At 29.2% G+C, this 17,780-nt stretch overlaps 1 protein-coding gene across 4 annotated transcripts in view; it reads left to right on the top strand.

The window, feature by feature from the left end:
• Positions 1-247: 247 nt before the first annotated feature.
• LOC107439279 (1-phosphatidylinositol 4,5-bisphosphate phosphodiesterase zeta-1) overlaps positions 248-17,780 on the top strand; it is a 67,703-nt gene continuing 50,170 nt past the window's right edge. Inside the window, exons 1-2 of one of the 4 annotated variants that reach the window (XM_043052469.2) lie at positions 248-403; positions 15,584-15,745. In XM_043052469.2, the coding sequence (XP_042908403.1) occupies positions 361-403; positions 15,584-15,745 (205 nt within the window). In that variant the 5' untranslated portion in view covers positions 248-360. Of the gene's footprint in view, positions 404-3,394; positions 3,658-6,203; positions 6,392-13,398; positions 13,551-15,583; positions 15,746-17,780 lie in introns of those variants that run through there. The other 3 variants (XM_071177920.1, XM_043052468.2, XM_043052470.2) reach the window with 3 other exon arrangements.

Raw genomic sequence — 17,780 nt, 5'->3', positions numbered from 1 at the left:
TTTTTTTTCATTTCCCCCATCAAACATGTATATGGATGACGTTTATTAAAAATATCGACTTGATTACAAGAGAAATTTAATTTTAGCAAGCACTGACACATTGAGATACAAAAAATACTTTTTAGTTACAATTCTTTGAGTAATACTCCGTAAGCATTTATTTAAAATGATTTCATTTCTGCGAAAATTTCTGTTCCCTATTTGGCATCAATGATAAAAAAATCCTATAAAACGGCTCTCTAATTTATCTTATCTTCTAAAGCATTTTGATAAGTCTCACAATTCTATCAGTTTGAATACCTTTTGTTCGAGAGAAAATTTACTCGGGAATGTGTTTATAAAACCTGCTGAAGTAGCGAAATGGAATCAAATATGGATGAAAAAGATTCGTCCATTGCGGAAAGTATGTTTTTTTTTATATGCCATTTATGGATAGTTTTTCAAATAACTGTAACTGTATAGTGCGAAATAGAAATAATTTTTGTTTTCTTTCATTTTACCATCATCAGTTTCGCGAAATGGAAGTAAAAAATTTATTACAATGAATTTGGTTTCTATAATCTGCAAACTTCATTGGCATATCCTTTCATTAAGCATTTTAAAGGAAAAGGAATTGTTAGGCCTATACAATATCTTTTCATTAAGCATTTTGAGAGAAATGTATCGTTAAGCCTATACAATATCCTCTCACATTGACGTATCATTTCAATAAGTATTTTGAGAAAAATGAATCGTTAGGCCTATACAATATCCTTTCATTAAGCATTCTGAGAAAAATGAATTGTTAGGCCTATACAATAGCCTTTCACATATCCTTTCGATAAGCATTTTGAGAAAAATGAATTGTTAGGTCTATGGAATGTCCTTTCATTAAGCATTTTGAGAAAAATAAATTGTTAGGCCTATAGAATATCCCTTCATTAAGCATTTTGAGAAAAATAAATTGTTAGGCCTATAGAATATCTTTTCATTAAGCATTTTGAGAAAAATGAATTGTTAGGCCTATACAATTTACAAACCTACATATTTAGAGATATTGTTAAAATGATATCCTATCTATAAATAGACCATCTCATATCATTTTAAGAATACCTCTAAATTTGTTGAATAACATTGTGCTAGAACTCGCTGTGAGTCCTGCTAAAGTTTGACCATTTCAACACGCATTGGATAGGCAATCCATTCATTGTATAAGGGGCATAAATAGGGTTTTCATTAGATCTATTTTAATTTATAACTCCTTGGTTTAGATACGTTTATATATTTGATACATCGCCCATATTTGTCAATTAATATTTTTATAAATTGTTGCATACATACAATGTAAAAATCAGGTGAAAATGGTGACTCGTCCATGCATTCGCATTGAATAGCACATGTTATGATCCAGTTTTTGTCAGATGATAATCCACATTATTTAGTTGTCATCATAAAAAATAATTAAAATTGAAAAAATGTTTACTTGTAAAATTTTATTTATTCCTGATTTAAAGGTATTTACTTATAATATTTATTGATCATCCTTTCCTAATGTTCTCTTTCTTCTATTATGTTTTTGATTTTTGATACTTATTTCAAATTCAAGACTTGTAATAAAAGCGATGAGTCTTTAATATCAAATAATCCTGTGATATTGTAGAGCTTTTGAATTACGTTAATAATGGTAGCGTTAACCTTATTTTCCACTCTTTTTTATAAACGTCGTTGAACTGTTTCAATGTAAACATTTGCCTCTATCATTTTATTTTATTTCATAACCGTAAAACAGCTGACCCAATTTTTTTTGGATTTACAACTACTAATGTTAAACTCCCCAGTCTTGTAATTTTGAACCCTATCCAGAAGACAAGGGAACTCCTGGATCAAGTATTGGGAGAAATTTGTTTTCGTGGAGGACTTTTTTAATGGAACTGACTCGCATTTGCGTTACATGGAGAGGAAAAGCGCGAAAACCTTCCACGATTACCTTGATGGCAAGGGAACTCATGATCCATCTACCACTGAGGATATTTTACGTCAGCACTATGGTCGGTGCAGGCCGGATGTGGAATTCGTATCGACCAGCCATCGCTGGGATTCGAGCCCGGTTCGCCTCATTTGAAGGCAATTGCTCTATCCCCTGAGGCACCGGGGCTCATTTTCCATTCTTGAGCGATACTGCGCATGCTCTGAAATAACGTATTGCATCTCGCAAATAGCTTTTGCGTAGTATTTTACTTTAAAAATGGAGACTAAAAAACGCCTGTAGTATAACCGACGAAATATTTCTCCTTAGAGAACCATTTTAACATTTATTTCTAAAATAAAAAAAAAATTTAGAAACGAGTGTGAAATAAAGCAATTTTCAGATTAAATAAAAAAATAAAAAATAAATAAAATGACTTCAAAATATCACCATATTAAGGAAGAAAAAAAAATTACGGAATAAACAGGAGGTGCAAAAAAGTGGTGACTGGTAAGCAATTTTTCAATCGCCCATTGTCATATTTATTTGAACTGTAACCGGTGGCAAATCGTTAATTTTGTCATATCTCCGATGCTTCAGTGCCAACATATGCACTGGATTAAACCAATCCCTTGAAATAACAAAAACTACGATGTTGTTGTCTTATGCCACTTGTCAGTACTGACAAGCCTATTTTAAAGGCAGAGGGGTGCATTTCTTCTTGTTTTTCAGTGGCGCCATCTATGGCTAAGAATTTGACTTCCATCACACATATACGTCACAGCCCGTTATATGGGAATGACACATTTGCAAACCATTCATCCTCAGATCGTTATTTTGACCTGAACCAAAGCATGATCAATCTCCTATCCAGTGCGCCCAGAGGTATTGATTTGTTATGGGAACTTAGAAGACTTTGTGACTCCGACATATTTAGCTTGCACAAGTCACCACATTGTACACTTAGAGTCTTCGGCAGACGGGGATCGAACTCACGACCTTGGCGTGGGCATGGCACCCTACCAACCAGGCTCTCCCTGCCACCACAACTGCAATAATGGGGAAATGTTATTATTATTTTTTAGTTTTTATAAATATATGTTTACTGAACACAATAGCATAAAATATATGTATGTTGAAAAAAAAAATCTGTAACGGTTTTATTTCTTAATTGTATTTTGAAACACAAATGCTCTACTTTTTAGAGTGGGGGCATATTTTTTTTGCAGCACAATGCATTATTTTTTAATTATTTACAAATAAAAGAATTATTTCCATTTCGACATTTACTTGTAAAATATTACATTCATAAATATTATTTCTTTAACTCCAATTGTTTTGTTCGGTCATAGTTATCATAGCATTTTGCTCTTAGCGTGCATATGTTACTATGACAACTACAAAACAACATGTCAAAAAGAATTGATCTCTAAACATATGCAGATGAATTTTCTTCAGATAGATTACTTTCGAATGTCATGTGTTCTTCAAGATAACTTCCTCCTACTCTTTTTTATTCTTTTCTTTTAAAAATTTAAATCGATAAAAATGTAAAAAAAAAAAAAAATATTTATCTTATATAGTCAGATTAAGATCCTTATAATCTAAGTTAAATGTCGATTAATATACGTCTAATTTAATCATCATGGTACAGAAGAAGCAAAAAATAACTCGGAGATTGGTGCGTCGTTCTCCCGTTATTAAAAGACAGCGTAAGCATTAATTATTCATAAGTAATTATTAAAATTTGATAATTATGAAAATAAAATCTTCGAAGAAATATTATTATTATATTTCACAAAAAAACATTGATGTATACCAGTATTACAGTATTTTTACAGTATGAAATAAGCACAAATTCGGGCTTGTACTGCAAGTTGAAGTGACATAGTTGGAAAGAAATAAAAATTCGGAGAGTGTTAAATTATTGTCTAGTTTATGCATTTTTTCCTCGTAATGTATTAAACTCACTAAATAACATATTAATTATATTTCTATCCGTTAAATACTTCTGTAGCTTTAACTTGAATCGTTCTTTTCACGACTTTTATGTATTTGTTGCAATTCTTTTGAAAATTTAAGTTTTCAAAATATTTTAAATTTTTTTCTCCAAGCGTTCGTTAAAAATACAATAAATTATTAAATAATGTATGAACAATAAAATTTTTTCCAAATGTTGATGTGGTATTCAATATTTGAAAGGAATATTATAACCTATGATGGGCATTAGAAATAAAATTGAAATAAATAAAATATATTGATAAATAAAATATATTGATAAATAAAATATATTGATAAATAAAATAAATAATAATAAAATAAATAATAATAAAATAAATAATAATAAAATAAATAATAATAAAATAAATAATAATAAAATGAATAATAATGAAATAAAATAAATAATAAAATAAATAATTAGATTCATAGAAATAAAATTGAAATGTTTTTCAGAACCGTAAATGCGAAGTTTCAAATGACATTTTAAAACTAGTACCATTTTATTTCACCAAAAGTGCAATATTTTTTATGCTATGTACACTGATCTAAAAATTCTAAATTTAGAAAGAAAAAAATAATAAAGAAAAAAAGTATGTAATTTTTATAATTGCTTTATCTACATTTTTTAATGAATAGTTTAAAATAGCAATCCATGATAAAATGACAAACGATAAAGGCGCGACAGTAAAACGACGCATTAATACCTTTGCTCTCGTTTCTCAATCATACATATTTTTAAACTCAAATACTGCCAAAACACAAGAAATTAAGTTATTGATGTTTTTTTTTTCTATTTACATTTATTTGAAGAATGACTTTTAAAGAATTGATTGAAAATAAATCATTATTTCTTATTATCTCTATTTTAAACTGTTGAATCAACTACTATGATATTTTTCTTTTCTGTTTACATTCATTTGAAGAATGATTTTTTAAGAGATGATTGAAAATAAATCATTAAGATTTTTTATTATGTCTATTCTAAAATGCTGAATCAACTACAATAATATTTTTTTTTCTATTTACATTCATTTGAAGAATGATTTTTCAAATGTTGAATGAAAATATATCATTAAGATTTCTTATTACGTCTATTCTAAACTATTGAATCAACTACTATGATATTTTTCTTTCCTATTTACATTCATTTGAAGAACGATTTTTCAAGTGTTGAATGAAAATATATCATTAAGATTTCTTATTACGTCAATTCTAAACTATTGAATCAACTACTATGATATTTTCTTTTCTATTTACATTCATTTGAAGAACGATTTTTCAAATGTTGAATGAAAATAGATCAATAAGATTTCTTTTTAAGTCTATTCTAAAAATGCTGAATAAACTACAATGATATTTTTCTTTTCTATTTACATTCATTTGAAGAATAATTTTTAAAGAGTTGATTGAAAATAAATTATTTTTTCTTATTATGTCTATTTTAAACTGTTGAATCAACTGCTATGATATTTTTCTTTTCTATTTACATTCATTTGAAGAACGATTTTTTAAGAGATGATTGAAAATAAATCAATAAGATTTCTTTTTAAGTCTGTTCTAAAAATGCTGAATCAACTACTACGATATTTTTCTTTTCTATTTACATTTATTTGAAGAACGAGTTTTCAATTGTTGAATGAAAATAAATCAATAAGATTTTTTTTTATGTCTATTCTGAAAATGTTGAATCAACTACCATGATATTTTTTTCTATTTACATTCATTTGAAGAACGATTTTTTAAGAGATGATTAAAAATAAATCAATAAGATTTTTTATTATGTCTATTCTAAAATGTTGAATCAACTACAATAATATTTTTTTTCTATTCACATTCATTGGAAGAACGATTTTTAAAGAGTTGATTGAAAATAAATCAATAAGATTTCTTATTACGTCTGTTCTAAACTATTGAATCAACTACAATAATATTTTTCTCTATTTACATTCATTTGAAGAACGATTTTTAAAAAGATGGTTGAAAATAAATCAATAAGATTTCTTTTTATGTCTATTCTAAAAATGTTGAATCAACTACAATAATATTTTTTTTCCTATTTACATCCATTTGAAGAACAATTTTTTAAGAAATGATTGAAAATAAATCATTAATATATCCTATTACGTCTGTTCCAAACTGTTGAATCAACGACGACAAAGGTATTTCGGAAACGAAGGTGTATGACCACACTATTACTACCTGAAGCGCCGGCTACGTCATATTTTTGATGACGTTTCAACTTGGCAAAACTTGTTGCCTCAACAATAGTGGGAAGAAATGAGCGGCGGAAAGTTACAATTAGATGAAAGAGAATAATTATGTTGTAAACATTGGCGCATCTTTATCGCTAGTATTTTTTTTTTCTTCCCTCTTTTGACAATATGAGATGTTTTTGTTTTTCCCAGCGCGATGAGTTTAAAGACGAAGAAGAAGCATGTCAGAAAGGTAAGTTCTCAAATAAAACAACACATTTACTCACTGTTATTTTCATGTGTATTTTACAGCTCAATAGAACTTTTTTTTTTTTTTTAAATTACCTTATAGTATTAAGCATTTAATAAGTTATGCAACACAGAAAAATACTTCGATTCTGAGACTCCGATGTTTCATACTTAAAAGATAACTTGATAAAAAAAAGGAACAATCAATTCTCGACTTAATTTCTTGAATTAAATGTTAAAACTATTATACGGTCTACGCACGTATGTACCCTTCCATTAGAACGACCGATTCATAATGTCCCGTGTGCTAATCCATAGACACAATGTTATCGTAATGTTCAATAGAACGTCTGACTGAGCCGTACCTTCCAATATAGCGACCGAAATTTAGTCATTTGCTTCAGGAAAAATTGCAAAGAAATTATTTAAACCATTATTTCCTTCGATATCATCACATAATAAGTGTAAAACATTTTGAACCCTTCCTTTGAATGAATTTGAATGAAGAACATATCCTCTTAAATTCTCATCCATTTGGTCCGAAAGTTATGGTCCTTCGCAGCACCGTCTTTACGTATGGACACATCCGGGCAGGGGCCCCTGGCACTCAGGGGGCCCTTGAGAATCTTACTTTTCATAAATTGTATTAAAAAGAAACTAAGGATATACAACATTGCTTTATATATTTTATTAAAAAAAATATTTTTTCTATTGTATAAAGCGTGTATTTTGTTTTTATTTCTACAAATGGTGATTGACTGTCATAACACACACCTACAATTACAATGATTTATCACCAGGGAAACTCGAAATCTATTTTTCTATTTATTAGACGCACTATAAGATTCTATGTAAAATCTTAATTATCAGGTGATACTCTATACAGCTGTATTGTTTTTAAGCGACTGAAACCGGTTTGCACTTGCTCATGGATCAATTGGTTAAATTAGACGATATATAATATAAATTTGACGATAGGATAAATTGGACGATATATTATATAAATTATAGAATATTTATTATATCAAGAATTATATCAGTATATTATAGTTATTAGATCGATTTATTTGACGCACTGTAGTTTTTTTTAAATAATGACATATTTTGCACGAGTTTATATGCAATACTTTAATATTTAAACATACATGTAATGGGTTTTTATTCAGGAGATTTTTTATATACTTCCTATTTGTATTTATTTTCAAATTTGCATTGCAGTGTTAACCAATTGATTCAGGACCGTAAACAAATGAGAAACCGGTTTCATCCGTGTAAAAACAATACAGCTGTATAGACAGCCTGATAATTATAATTTACATAGAATCTTATATTATGTCTAATAATATTGGCCAGGGACTGTATATTGCGATGGCGTTTTTGGGTACTCGAATCTCACTTCCTGTTGATATATCATTGCGTACCTGAAAAAATATTTATGTTAAATAAAATTAATGTGAGCAAGTTTTATGTTAAGTCATAATGTCTCTAAAAATGCATGACCTCCACCAACTCTGTTTAGTTTTTATGGAATTAGTTAAATAAAGTAATAATCGAAAGAGTTTATAGAATTACATAGCACTATGGGACAACAACTTTTAAACTGGTTATGTCTGATGCGCATTGAAAGATGTTTTAATAACTGCTCAGTTTGATGAAATGATCAATACCTTTTGATTTTCTTTTTCATTTGTTATACCTTAACGCATTTTTTTCTTCAATTTAATTATTTTAATTACCTTCCATGGTTTTCAAAGTTTAATTATTCGAGGATTGCAACTGGTTACCATGTCATTTTTTAAAAAAAAAATTATGTATAGTCTAAAAATGCTTTATTTTATATACATTGAATTTTTGGGGGAATCAAAACATGTTTAAATTTGTTAAAATTATTGCATATTTAAAAAATGCTTTATTTCATATACGTTGAATTTTTGGGGTAATCAAAATACGTCTTAAATTTCTTAAAATTATTGCATATTTTAAAAATGCTTTATTTCATGTATACGTAATTTTTCAGTTCGATTTTAAACAGCATGCGCCCTGCATGCTATTAAGGCGGCCCTAGTTTTTCATAATCTGTTTAAGTTTCATTTTTATAGGATACTTAAAATTTATACTCTTCTTGTTTGAAAATTGTTATAAAAAAGCGTTGTTTTGTTAAAATGTGTCGCTATGAGTTAATATTTATGTCATATAGGTGCATTCGCGATATAACGAAGTTCGGTTTCGGCTACACCACGAGAGTTCTGATTATTTTATAATACTATATGCTAGAATAAGATGCTAAAAGTTAATCGTGAGATTGGAATAGTGAATGTATAAACCAACATTTAATGTGGAAAATCAATAATGGAAAATCATCATTTATGAAATAAGAATTAAATCCTCGCACTGTTAAATGTGCCGGTTTATGGCCCTGAAACTTATGAGTGCATTTAATCGTGTTCTACATGCAAGTTGCATTCATTATTCGTATAAAACATCATTTTTTAGGATGCTTAAGAAGATGTCTGAACTTAGACGAGAAATTATATAAATGCTGAAATTCATTCATTAATCAAATTTCAGTTAAAATTACGAGACTTGTTTCACAGAACTGTTCTCATACCTGAACGTTTTAATGGCAATTTTTATGTCTCCAACTCTTAACAGGTGCAATATTTTAGTTCTAAACATTAACCTCCTTGTGTACATAATATACTTGTATGAAACGAAACAATGTTTTTCTCTTTTTTTCCCCCCATTTGTTTTAGAAAGATGAAAACGTGCGTTTTCAGAACAGAAAGACGCATTATGACATTTCAATGTTGTTTCTCTTTTATTATTCATCTGGGAGAATTTTTTTTTATGTGTTCTTTATTTTATGTCACCAATCCAAGGACATCTGAGAGCACATCGCGCTATCTGAGAGTACTACATTTTGTAATTTTTCATAACTAACTTTTCAGGGTTTATTGGGACAGTGACAGCAGAAGTATCTCAAGAGTCGGGGTATATATATATATATATATATATTGTATAGAGAGAGTGAGAGAATTGACCGAATTATTATTTAGTAACAGTCCGAGTGTCTGAAGCACACATAATTAAAAATTCGAACTTTCAATTTTAACTTCATGGTTCGAATTGTTTTCAAATTAAAATAAAATTAATGAAAGAAAGTGTTTACCTGTAATTTATTTATCTCTCATTTACCGTTCTTTAAAAAAAAAATTTTAATATTGTTTCACTTCTTTTAAAAAATTATGTTCGCTGGGACATTTGAAACCAAGACTTTCCTTATCGGTCAGCAATAGGGACATACATTTTTTTTTTGCGGGAGGATGTGTATAAGGGATGATCTGGTAATAATTTTCACCAAGGAAATGTTAAAATTCGTTTGAAATTGATGCATTTTTTTCGAAAGTCTCTTCTTCAATTTTTTTTTTAAAGAATTTCTTAAGACGCAAAAATTCTCTTTTTTTTTATTGTAAATTTAATAACACAAATATTAAGTGAAAAATGTTGATCTTAAAAGGGTCGGTATCCTTCTTTTATAAAACGGGAGGCCCCCTTTGCCCCCGGTTCCACGGTCCCTGTATGGAAACATCCCAAATTTAAAAAATCTCTCTCTCCTATTTCCGCAAACAACAAAAATACATGTAAAATTTTTATTTAAACAGCAATTTTTTAGCTATATTTGATCTATCTCAATTAGATTCTCATTTCGTAAAACATGATTTTCAGAACACAAAAATATTACTTTTAAAATGAATCCTGGAAGAAAAAAATCACTGGAAAAAAAGTCTTTTTCAGATCGCAATGTAAAATTTATACACAAAATGGTGGTCATAGGTTGTTCTCTTAGAAATTTATGTAAATTTATTTCTTGCATTAAGCATTTATTCACATGTAAATATATAATTTAAAAAAAAATTATAAACAAGGATTAATTCGAAGTGTAAGGAAGGAAAATTTAAAAATTTTATACATATTTTTAATTATATATCTTCTATAATAGTATAATATCATATATTAGGTGTTAATTATCAATATTCTCTCAGTTTGTTTATCTTATATGATAAGTTAAAAATATTTAATTTATCATCTTAATATATCTATATGGATGAAATTCTCACAAAAATTGTGAAAATTTCCATAAAAAAATTTTTTTTTCTTCAAAAAAATCACTTGCTTAAAAAAAATTATTTTTATTTGGTTATCATATCATAATACGATAAGAGCAAATATTAGTATTAGAAATTATTTAAACCTCGTATGAAAAAAAGAAATAAACGTATTAAAAAGTATAAAACATTGAAATTTCCTTTCCGTAAACTTCAAACTAATCCTTGAATATTAATTAATTTTGAAACAACATTTAATTAATTCATTTATTTTTCCGGGCTGTTTTTCCAGTACTTTTTTTTTCCGTTTACCTGAGAATACCAGTTCTCAAGCATGATTATTTTTATTGACTTCAATTTTACTTTTAGCATCTCTTTGGCAGAATAGTTTGCATTAATTACTGATAACAAGAAAATCGATTCTATACGTGAATTTGTTCTATAAAACTTTTTTAAAATCCAAGGGTCTCTTCGTTTTGTTTTGTCTTCTGTTCAATTCCTAGTAAACTGATACCAAAGAATCCTCTACTAAAATTGAATTCGCCCACTTCTTTTTTTCCTATATAATAAAGATGTGAAAACCCCGCCAAAATAGGTCCAAAAAATACTGGATTAAGTTCTAGTATTACTTTTGAAGTACTAGACATGTTAAAGTATTCTTAATCAAATTAAGGCAACGAACAGAATTAATAATAACGTAATATTTTTTATGTTAATGTATCAGTAAAAGTATCCTTTAAAATAACACCTTGTTAGGTGAAAAATAATCGTTAAAAATAATACCGAGGCTGTAATGGCATAGACTTCTCACAAAATAATAATAATAAAGAACTTATTTCGCGACATCATTAAATGATAAATGCTAGAAAAGAGAAACAAGAGTACAATAATAAAGATTCTACGAGTTTGCTTAGTAGAGAGGTTTTATTATTGCCTGTAAGGGTAAACATTGCGAAAGAACAAACACCTGCATTCAAAGCGTTTCTCTTTTGAGCCAGATGAAAGAAACAATTTACTTACCGTCGGAAGGCACAAAAGCTTGTAGAACATTATGCCGAATATTTAAGCAGATATGGGAACTAAGTACAGTGCGCCAAAAAAAAAGACCACTCTAAATTACTTTTGATCTAATGATTAGATCTTCGCGTTCTAAGACTCATTCTTAATGGTTCGAAAGAGTGATCTCAAATATGCTAATTAATTAACGCAAACGATATTTTAAGTTACGAAATCAGACGTAAAAACGTTATTTCTCTGAATAAACATTTCTTTTTTTCGACGAATCCACATTTCTGATCTCCGAAATATAGGTGGTTGTCGCACTCTGAGAAATATAGTCCCCACAGTTTTGTCAGGTTTAGTTCAAAGTTTTTACCACTTAATGTTAATTTTATTTTTTGTGTATTTCGCCATATGTCGAGAACTTATCTAGCGAATTGAAAGTTTTTCACACACCCTTATAAAATTCGTTTATCCAAAGATATCTATGCAAAAAATAAAATTTAGTATATATTTATTATTTTATTTAATAAACGTAGAAAAAAATTTAAATTGTAAGGTATACAATTTTTTACATAATTTTAAAGTATCTCATTTTACACGGCAAAATATTAAATTCGAACGAAATCGGTTATATAGTTCCCGAGGAATCGATTTTTAAACATAAGACTTCCTTAAAATTCTATTATCCTGTTTCACCTATTTTGACCAAACTATGGGGACCCTATTTCCCAGATGGTGGCTACCCCCTATATATTGTGGGTCAGAAACTCGAATCCATTAAAAAAAAGGTATGTTTGTTCAGAGAACGGACGTTTTTGTATCTGATTTCTTATTATAAAATGTAGTCTGCACTAATTAATTTTGAATGAGTCCGAATTTCTCCTTAATCAACTCTCATCTTGGTATATTGCAATTGCTCGTGATTCTTCGGGAAAATGTTGTGTTCGTGACTTATTTCTCAGGGTCGAAAATAAACCAAGTATAAAAAGGAAAGATTTTACAAATATTTCATATTCTGAAATAAATTTTATTATGACCTATACAAACAAACATACATCCTTTTAAACATTCACATCACGACCTATACGAACAAACATATATCCTTTTAAACATTTTTAATTACGACCTATACGAACAAACATATATCCTTTTAAACATTTTCAATACGACCAATACGAACAAACATATATCCTTTTAAACATTTTTAATACGACCTATACGAACAAACATTTATCCTTTTGAACATTTTTATTACGACCTATACGAACAAACATATATCCTTTTAAACATTTTTATTACGACCTATACGAGCAAACATATATCCTTTTAAACATTTTTATTACGACTTATATGAACAAACGTTTATCCTTTTAAACATTTTTATTACGACCTTTACGAACAAACATATATCTTTTTAAACATTTTTAATACGACCTTTACGAACAAACATATATCCTTTTAAACATTTTCAATACGACCAATACGAACAAACATTTATCCTTTTAAACATTTTTATTACGACCTATACGAACAAACATTTATCCTTTTGAACGTTTTTATTATGATCCATACGGACAAACATAATACACTTTTAACCATAAAATCCTTTTAAACATTTTTATTACGACCTATACGAACAAACATATATCCTTTTAAACACTTTTCATAATTTCAAATAGTGTTTCTTTAAGCTTACCATAAAGCATTCTCAAATCTTATTTACTTATTGTTTTCGAAAACGTTCCTTTAAAACTAGCAGCCCTTCTAAGTCTTGGAAAAGCTCAGAAGAACGCATTTTCATTTAGAACTGTGGTTAAAGATGATTTAAATTACTTGTCTCACATTACTATCTCATATCTCAATTTTTTTCTCCTCCTTTTTCCCTTTGTCCTCTATTCCCGTTCATTTATGAAACTTGGCATCAGTACGTGAGTGTCAAACATCTGTTATGATTGAATCACATTTTTAAAAGAACGTTTATTACTCGCCGTTTAACCCGTATTTTTTAGGAATTGATTTTGCGAGATATCATGTCAGAGGATGGCTCGGATGACGGTAAAAATTATTTCACTTTTTTTTTTTTAAATTATCAATGAGTTTTATGATGTGTAGTGATAATATGCTTCTTATCTAATAATTCGACGTAATGTGAGTTTTCCATAAATTTATATCCTTTCGTGGCTAATTAATTCTTTATTTAATTTATTCAAACATATCTTTTTTTTTAAAAAAAAAAACAAGTCTATTAATTTTTTATTAATTTTCCGAGTGCTTTGCCTGAGTTCTATTTGTAATTGTATCATATTAAGGGTTCTTTGTAGCTTTATGCGCAGATTATACAACTTCTTTTAATATTTTTCATGTTGTTTATTTTCAATACGTAAGTATATTTTGATTTTTTTTTTAAATTAAGAATATCTTTTGCAAGTTTCTGATAACTTGTCCTGTACGAATTATCTAAAATATGAAATAACATTTCATATTGTTACTCTAAGCTATGTATATTTTACTGTGAATGATCGAAATGGGTGGTTGTTGACATACACCGGTGAATGCTGACAATCACATAGTCGCTTTGGTAAATGTTCGAAATACATACTATGTCTAGTTAAGTGCCAATGCTCGGTATACATTTAACCTGTACTCCGAACACTGATGTTTCTCCTAATCTATCCTATTTATATTAAAATATCGAATAAATATAATAAGTACAACGAATAAATTATTATCAAATCAGATATAACAAATATTTCGAACATTCACCAAAGACACTAAGTGATTGTTGACATTCACCGGTGAAAGTCGACATTCTCTTTATTTAATTCATTCACGGTAACATATTCATAACGCTCTGGCATCTAATTTTTCGTAAATGAATAAAAATGTTAATTCATTTTGTTGAAAAAGATAGTTAAAAAAAAAAAGAAATTTCTTAAATAATGTTTATAACAAGAAAATCGNTTTTAGGGAGGGTGGCTTCGATGAAGAGGTCTCCTTTTCTTTCGCTGAAACCAGTCCTAAAGAGGGATCCCGCATCCCTACTTGAAATAATCATACCTCGTTACCATAGTCACCGCCCACAGCTCCAGATGAATGTCTAGCAGAGTACCTATCGTAGACAAACAGTAGGTCTAGTTAAGTGTCACTGTCCAGTATGCGTTTAACCGGTACTCCGAACACTGATGTTTCTCCTAATCTATCCTCAGCAGATGCTAAAATCTCGAATAAATATAATAAGTACATACAACGAATAAATTAATACCAAATCAGATATAACAAATATTTCGAACATTCACCATATTAATTTACTCGTTGATATTATTATATTTATTCGTTATTTTAATATCTGCTGATGATAGATTAGGAGAAACATCAGTGTTCGGAATACCTGTCAAATGCATACTGGGCAGTGGCATTTGACCTTAAAAAAACATTGATATAGGGCAGTGTTCCCAAAGTGTGGTACGCGTACCCCCAGGGGTACGGGAACAGTTTAGCGGGGATACGCGTTCCTATGCGAAATATCTCGCAACAGACGAAAATTTCAAAAAATTTTATTTAAAAACAACGAAAATTTACGAACATCAAGAAAATTTACGATTACGTATTTTTCTATTGGCTATTTTTTGCAGGATTAACAGTTAATTATCAGTGGTGTCAACAGCCAGTTGGGATTTTTAACTTCTGTGCAATTTTTTTATAGTAAAAAATACATAAATTTTTTTATTAGTGGTACACAGCGTTACGAAAAATTTAGAAAGGGTAAACAAAAGTCATGCGTTCGGGAAACACTGATGTAGGGTATACCGGGCAAACGTATACCAAGAAATAGCACTGAACCTTAAAAAAACATTAATTTAGGGCATACCGGGCAATGGCACTTAACTAGACGTAGTATAGATTTCGGACATTTACCGAAGCAGCTATGCGATTGTCAACATTCACCGGTTAAGTCAACAACCACTGCTCCACTATGCTTCCACTATCGTAACAACCGGATACTTTTGGCCGGATAGTGTACCACGTCAGTAGAAAAAGCTTTTTAAAAGAAGGTATTTCTCCGAATCAAACAATCCATATTCTTTCAGTGATGCCCCTGAGCAAGATCCTGAAGGGGATGTCTCAAGGGACCATCATGTACAAAGTACGATCTGCAGACAAATGGTACAGAAGGAAGTACAGGGTGGACATGCAGAATATGCGACTCTCCTACACTCCTTCCAAGAAGCCATTCTGGAGAAGAAGTGCGAGTGAGTGTGCATTTTGTTAAAATTATTGTTTTAACTGCTTTTACGAAAGTTAAAAATGATACAGTTTGTGAAATTCAGCTTTATATGTAACATAGGACCCATTTTTGTAATGATTAAGTATATACCAGCAGCTATTCAGACCGATTTCGCAATGAATAATCCGACCCAAAAGTGATTTTTTTCCCCGAAGAAACTTGCCGTCTGAGTGAGATTATATATTAATGATATTCAGGAAAGAATTGGTATAAATTAGAAACGAGTTGCTTATTTTAAGGTCAGTTCGAGATGACAAATAAAGACCAACCATAATAAATAAAGGCCAATAATAACAAAAGAAGGCCGTCGAGATCCGTTCGAGATTCAATAATGGCAAAAACCAACAATAATAAATAAAGACCAAATAAAGGCAATTTAAATATAAAAAAAAGTTTAAGTGAGATTATATGTTTAAGTTAAAAGTTTAAGTGAGATTATATGTTTAAGTTAAAAGTTTAAGTGAGATTATATGTTTAAGTTAAAAATTTAAGTGAGATTATATGTTTAGGTTAAAAGTTTAAATGAGATTATATGTTAACAATATTCTGGAAAGAATCTGAATAAATTAGAGACGATTCGCTTAGTTTAAGGTCGGTTCGAGGTGACAAATAAAGACCAACGATAATAAATAAAGGCCAATTATAAAAATAAGAGGCCGTCGAGATCCATTTGAGATTTAAAAATGACAAAAGCCAGCAATAATAAATAAAGATCAAATAAAGGCCATTTAAATTAAATAAAAAAGTTTAAGTGAGATTATATGTTTAAGTTAAAAGTTTAAGTGAGATTATATGTTTAAGTTAAAAGTTTAAGTGAGATTATATGTGAAAGTTAAAAGTTTAAGTGAGATTATATGTTAACAATATTCTGGAAAGAATCTGTATTAATTAGAGACGAGTCACTGATTGTGAGGTCCGTTCGAGATTTCAAAATGACAAATAAAGGCCAACATTTGAATACGAAGAGAGAGACCCAATAAAATATTTTATCGTGACTACTTATTTGAGAATTTCAAAGAAGTCCTCCATGGGCTCTTCGTTTGTTCTCAAATGTAACAGAGCATTGCCGTCTTAGAAGGAGTTGACAGTTGAAGAGGAGCACTGATAGTGATCACAGTCACACATGGCGTTCAGCTGGTCTTGTGTTTTATACGTTTCTCCCTTTCTGGTTTTTGATTTCCTGACGGTCTAATGGGTCTTATCTGACCTCGTCTGACAGTTGCAGCATGAGTTACAATAACAACTTATTTAAGGGTTTCTTAATTTCTTAGGCATTTTTTATATCTAATTAGATGGACTCTTGCAAATTTGTTCAGATCGAAAGTAAAATGAAAGTATATCAAATCTTTATCACCAGCTTTTTTCAGGCAATTAACTGTCATCTTGGCTACGCATGAGCGTCTTTTTTATTCGATTAAAATAAACAAGCCATGTATGTAAAAAGTAACAATTATTTCAACTGGGGACGCTGAAACATTATGTCTAACACCTGAAGGAAATTTCTTATTCTTACTGACAAGTCAGTAATGCTTATAAAGACACTAAAATCTATTTACTTTTAAAATGTTTGAAGTGAGAACAAAAATGTACGAAAAATTACACTTTGAAAATTTAGAATATGAAAGTCAATATTGATGGGAAAAAAACTAGAAAAAATTTCTTCAAGGAGCTACAAATTTTCACGAAATGCATTAAAATGTTAACTTTGTTATAAGCAAAGTTAAATCTTTTATTTGAATTCAATCCGGAAATTCCTAGAATTAGATTTATTTCAGAAAAAGTGGTAGGTTAATGCAAAAATGGAGTTGCGACATTCTTACTTGAGCAAAGGAGGGGAAGTTAACAAGGAGGGGAAGGAGGAGTTTAAAATTCCCAATACTTTAACGGCCGCACTTATACATTTTAAATACTCTTTCCCGATCATTATTAGTAAATTTTTATTGTTGAATGGAATAAAGAATACCAAGATCAAGCATTAGGAGCCACAATATATATATATA

Source organism: Parasteatoda tepidariorum, chromosome 2 (assembly GCF_043381705.1).
Source record: "Parasteatoda tepidariorum isolate YZ-2023 chromosome 2, CAS_Ptep_4.0, whole genome shotgun sequence".
In the NCBI taxonomy this organism is placed as follows: Eukaryota; Metazoa; Arthropoda; class Arachnida; order Araneae; family Theridiidae; genus Parasteatoda; species Parasteatoda tepidariorum.
Note: the sequence above shows the minus strand (reverse complement) of the source record. Positions and strands in the feature narration are given on the sequence as shown.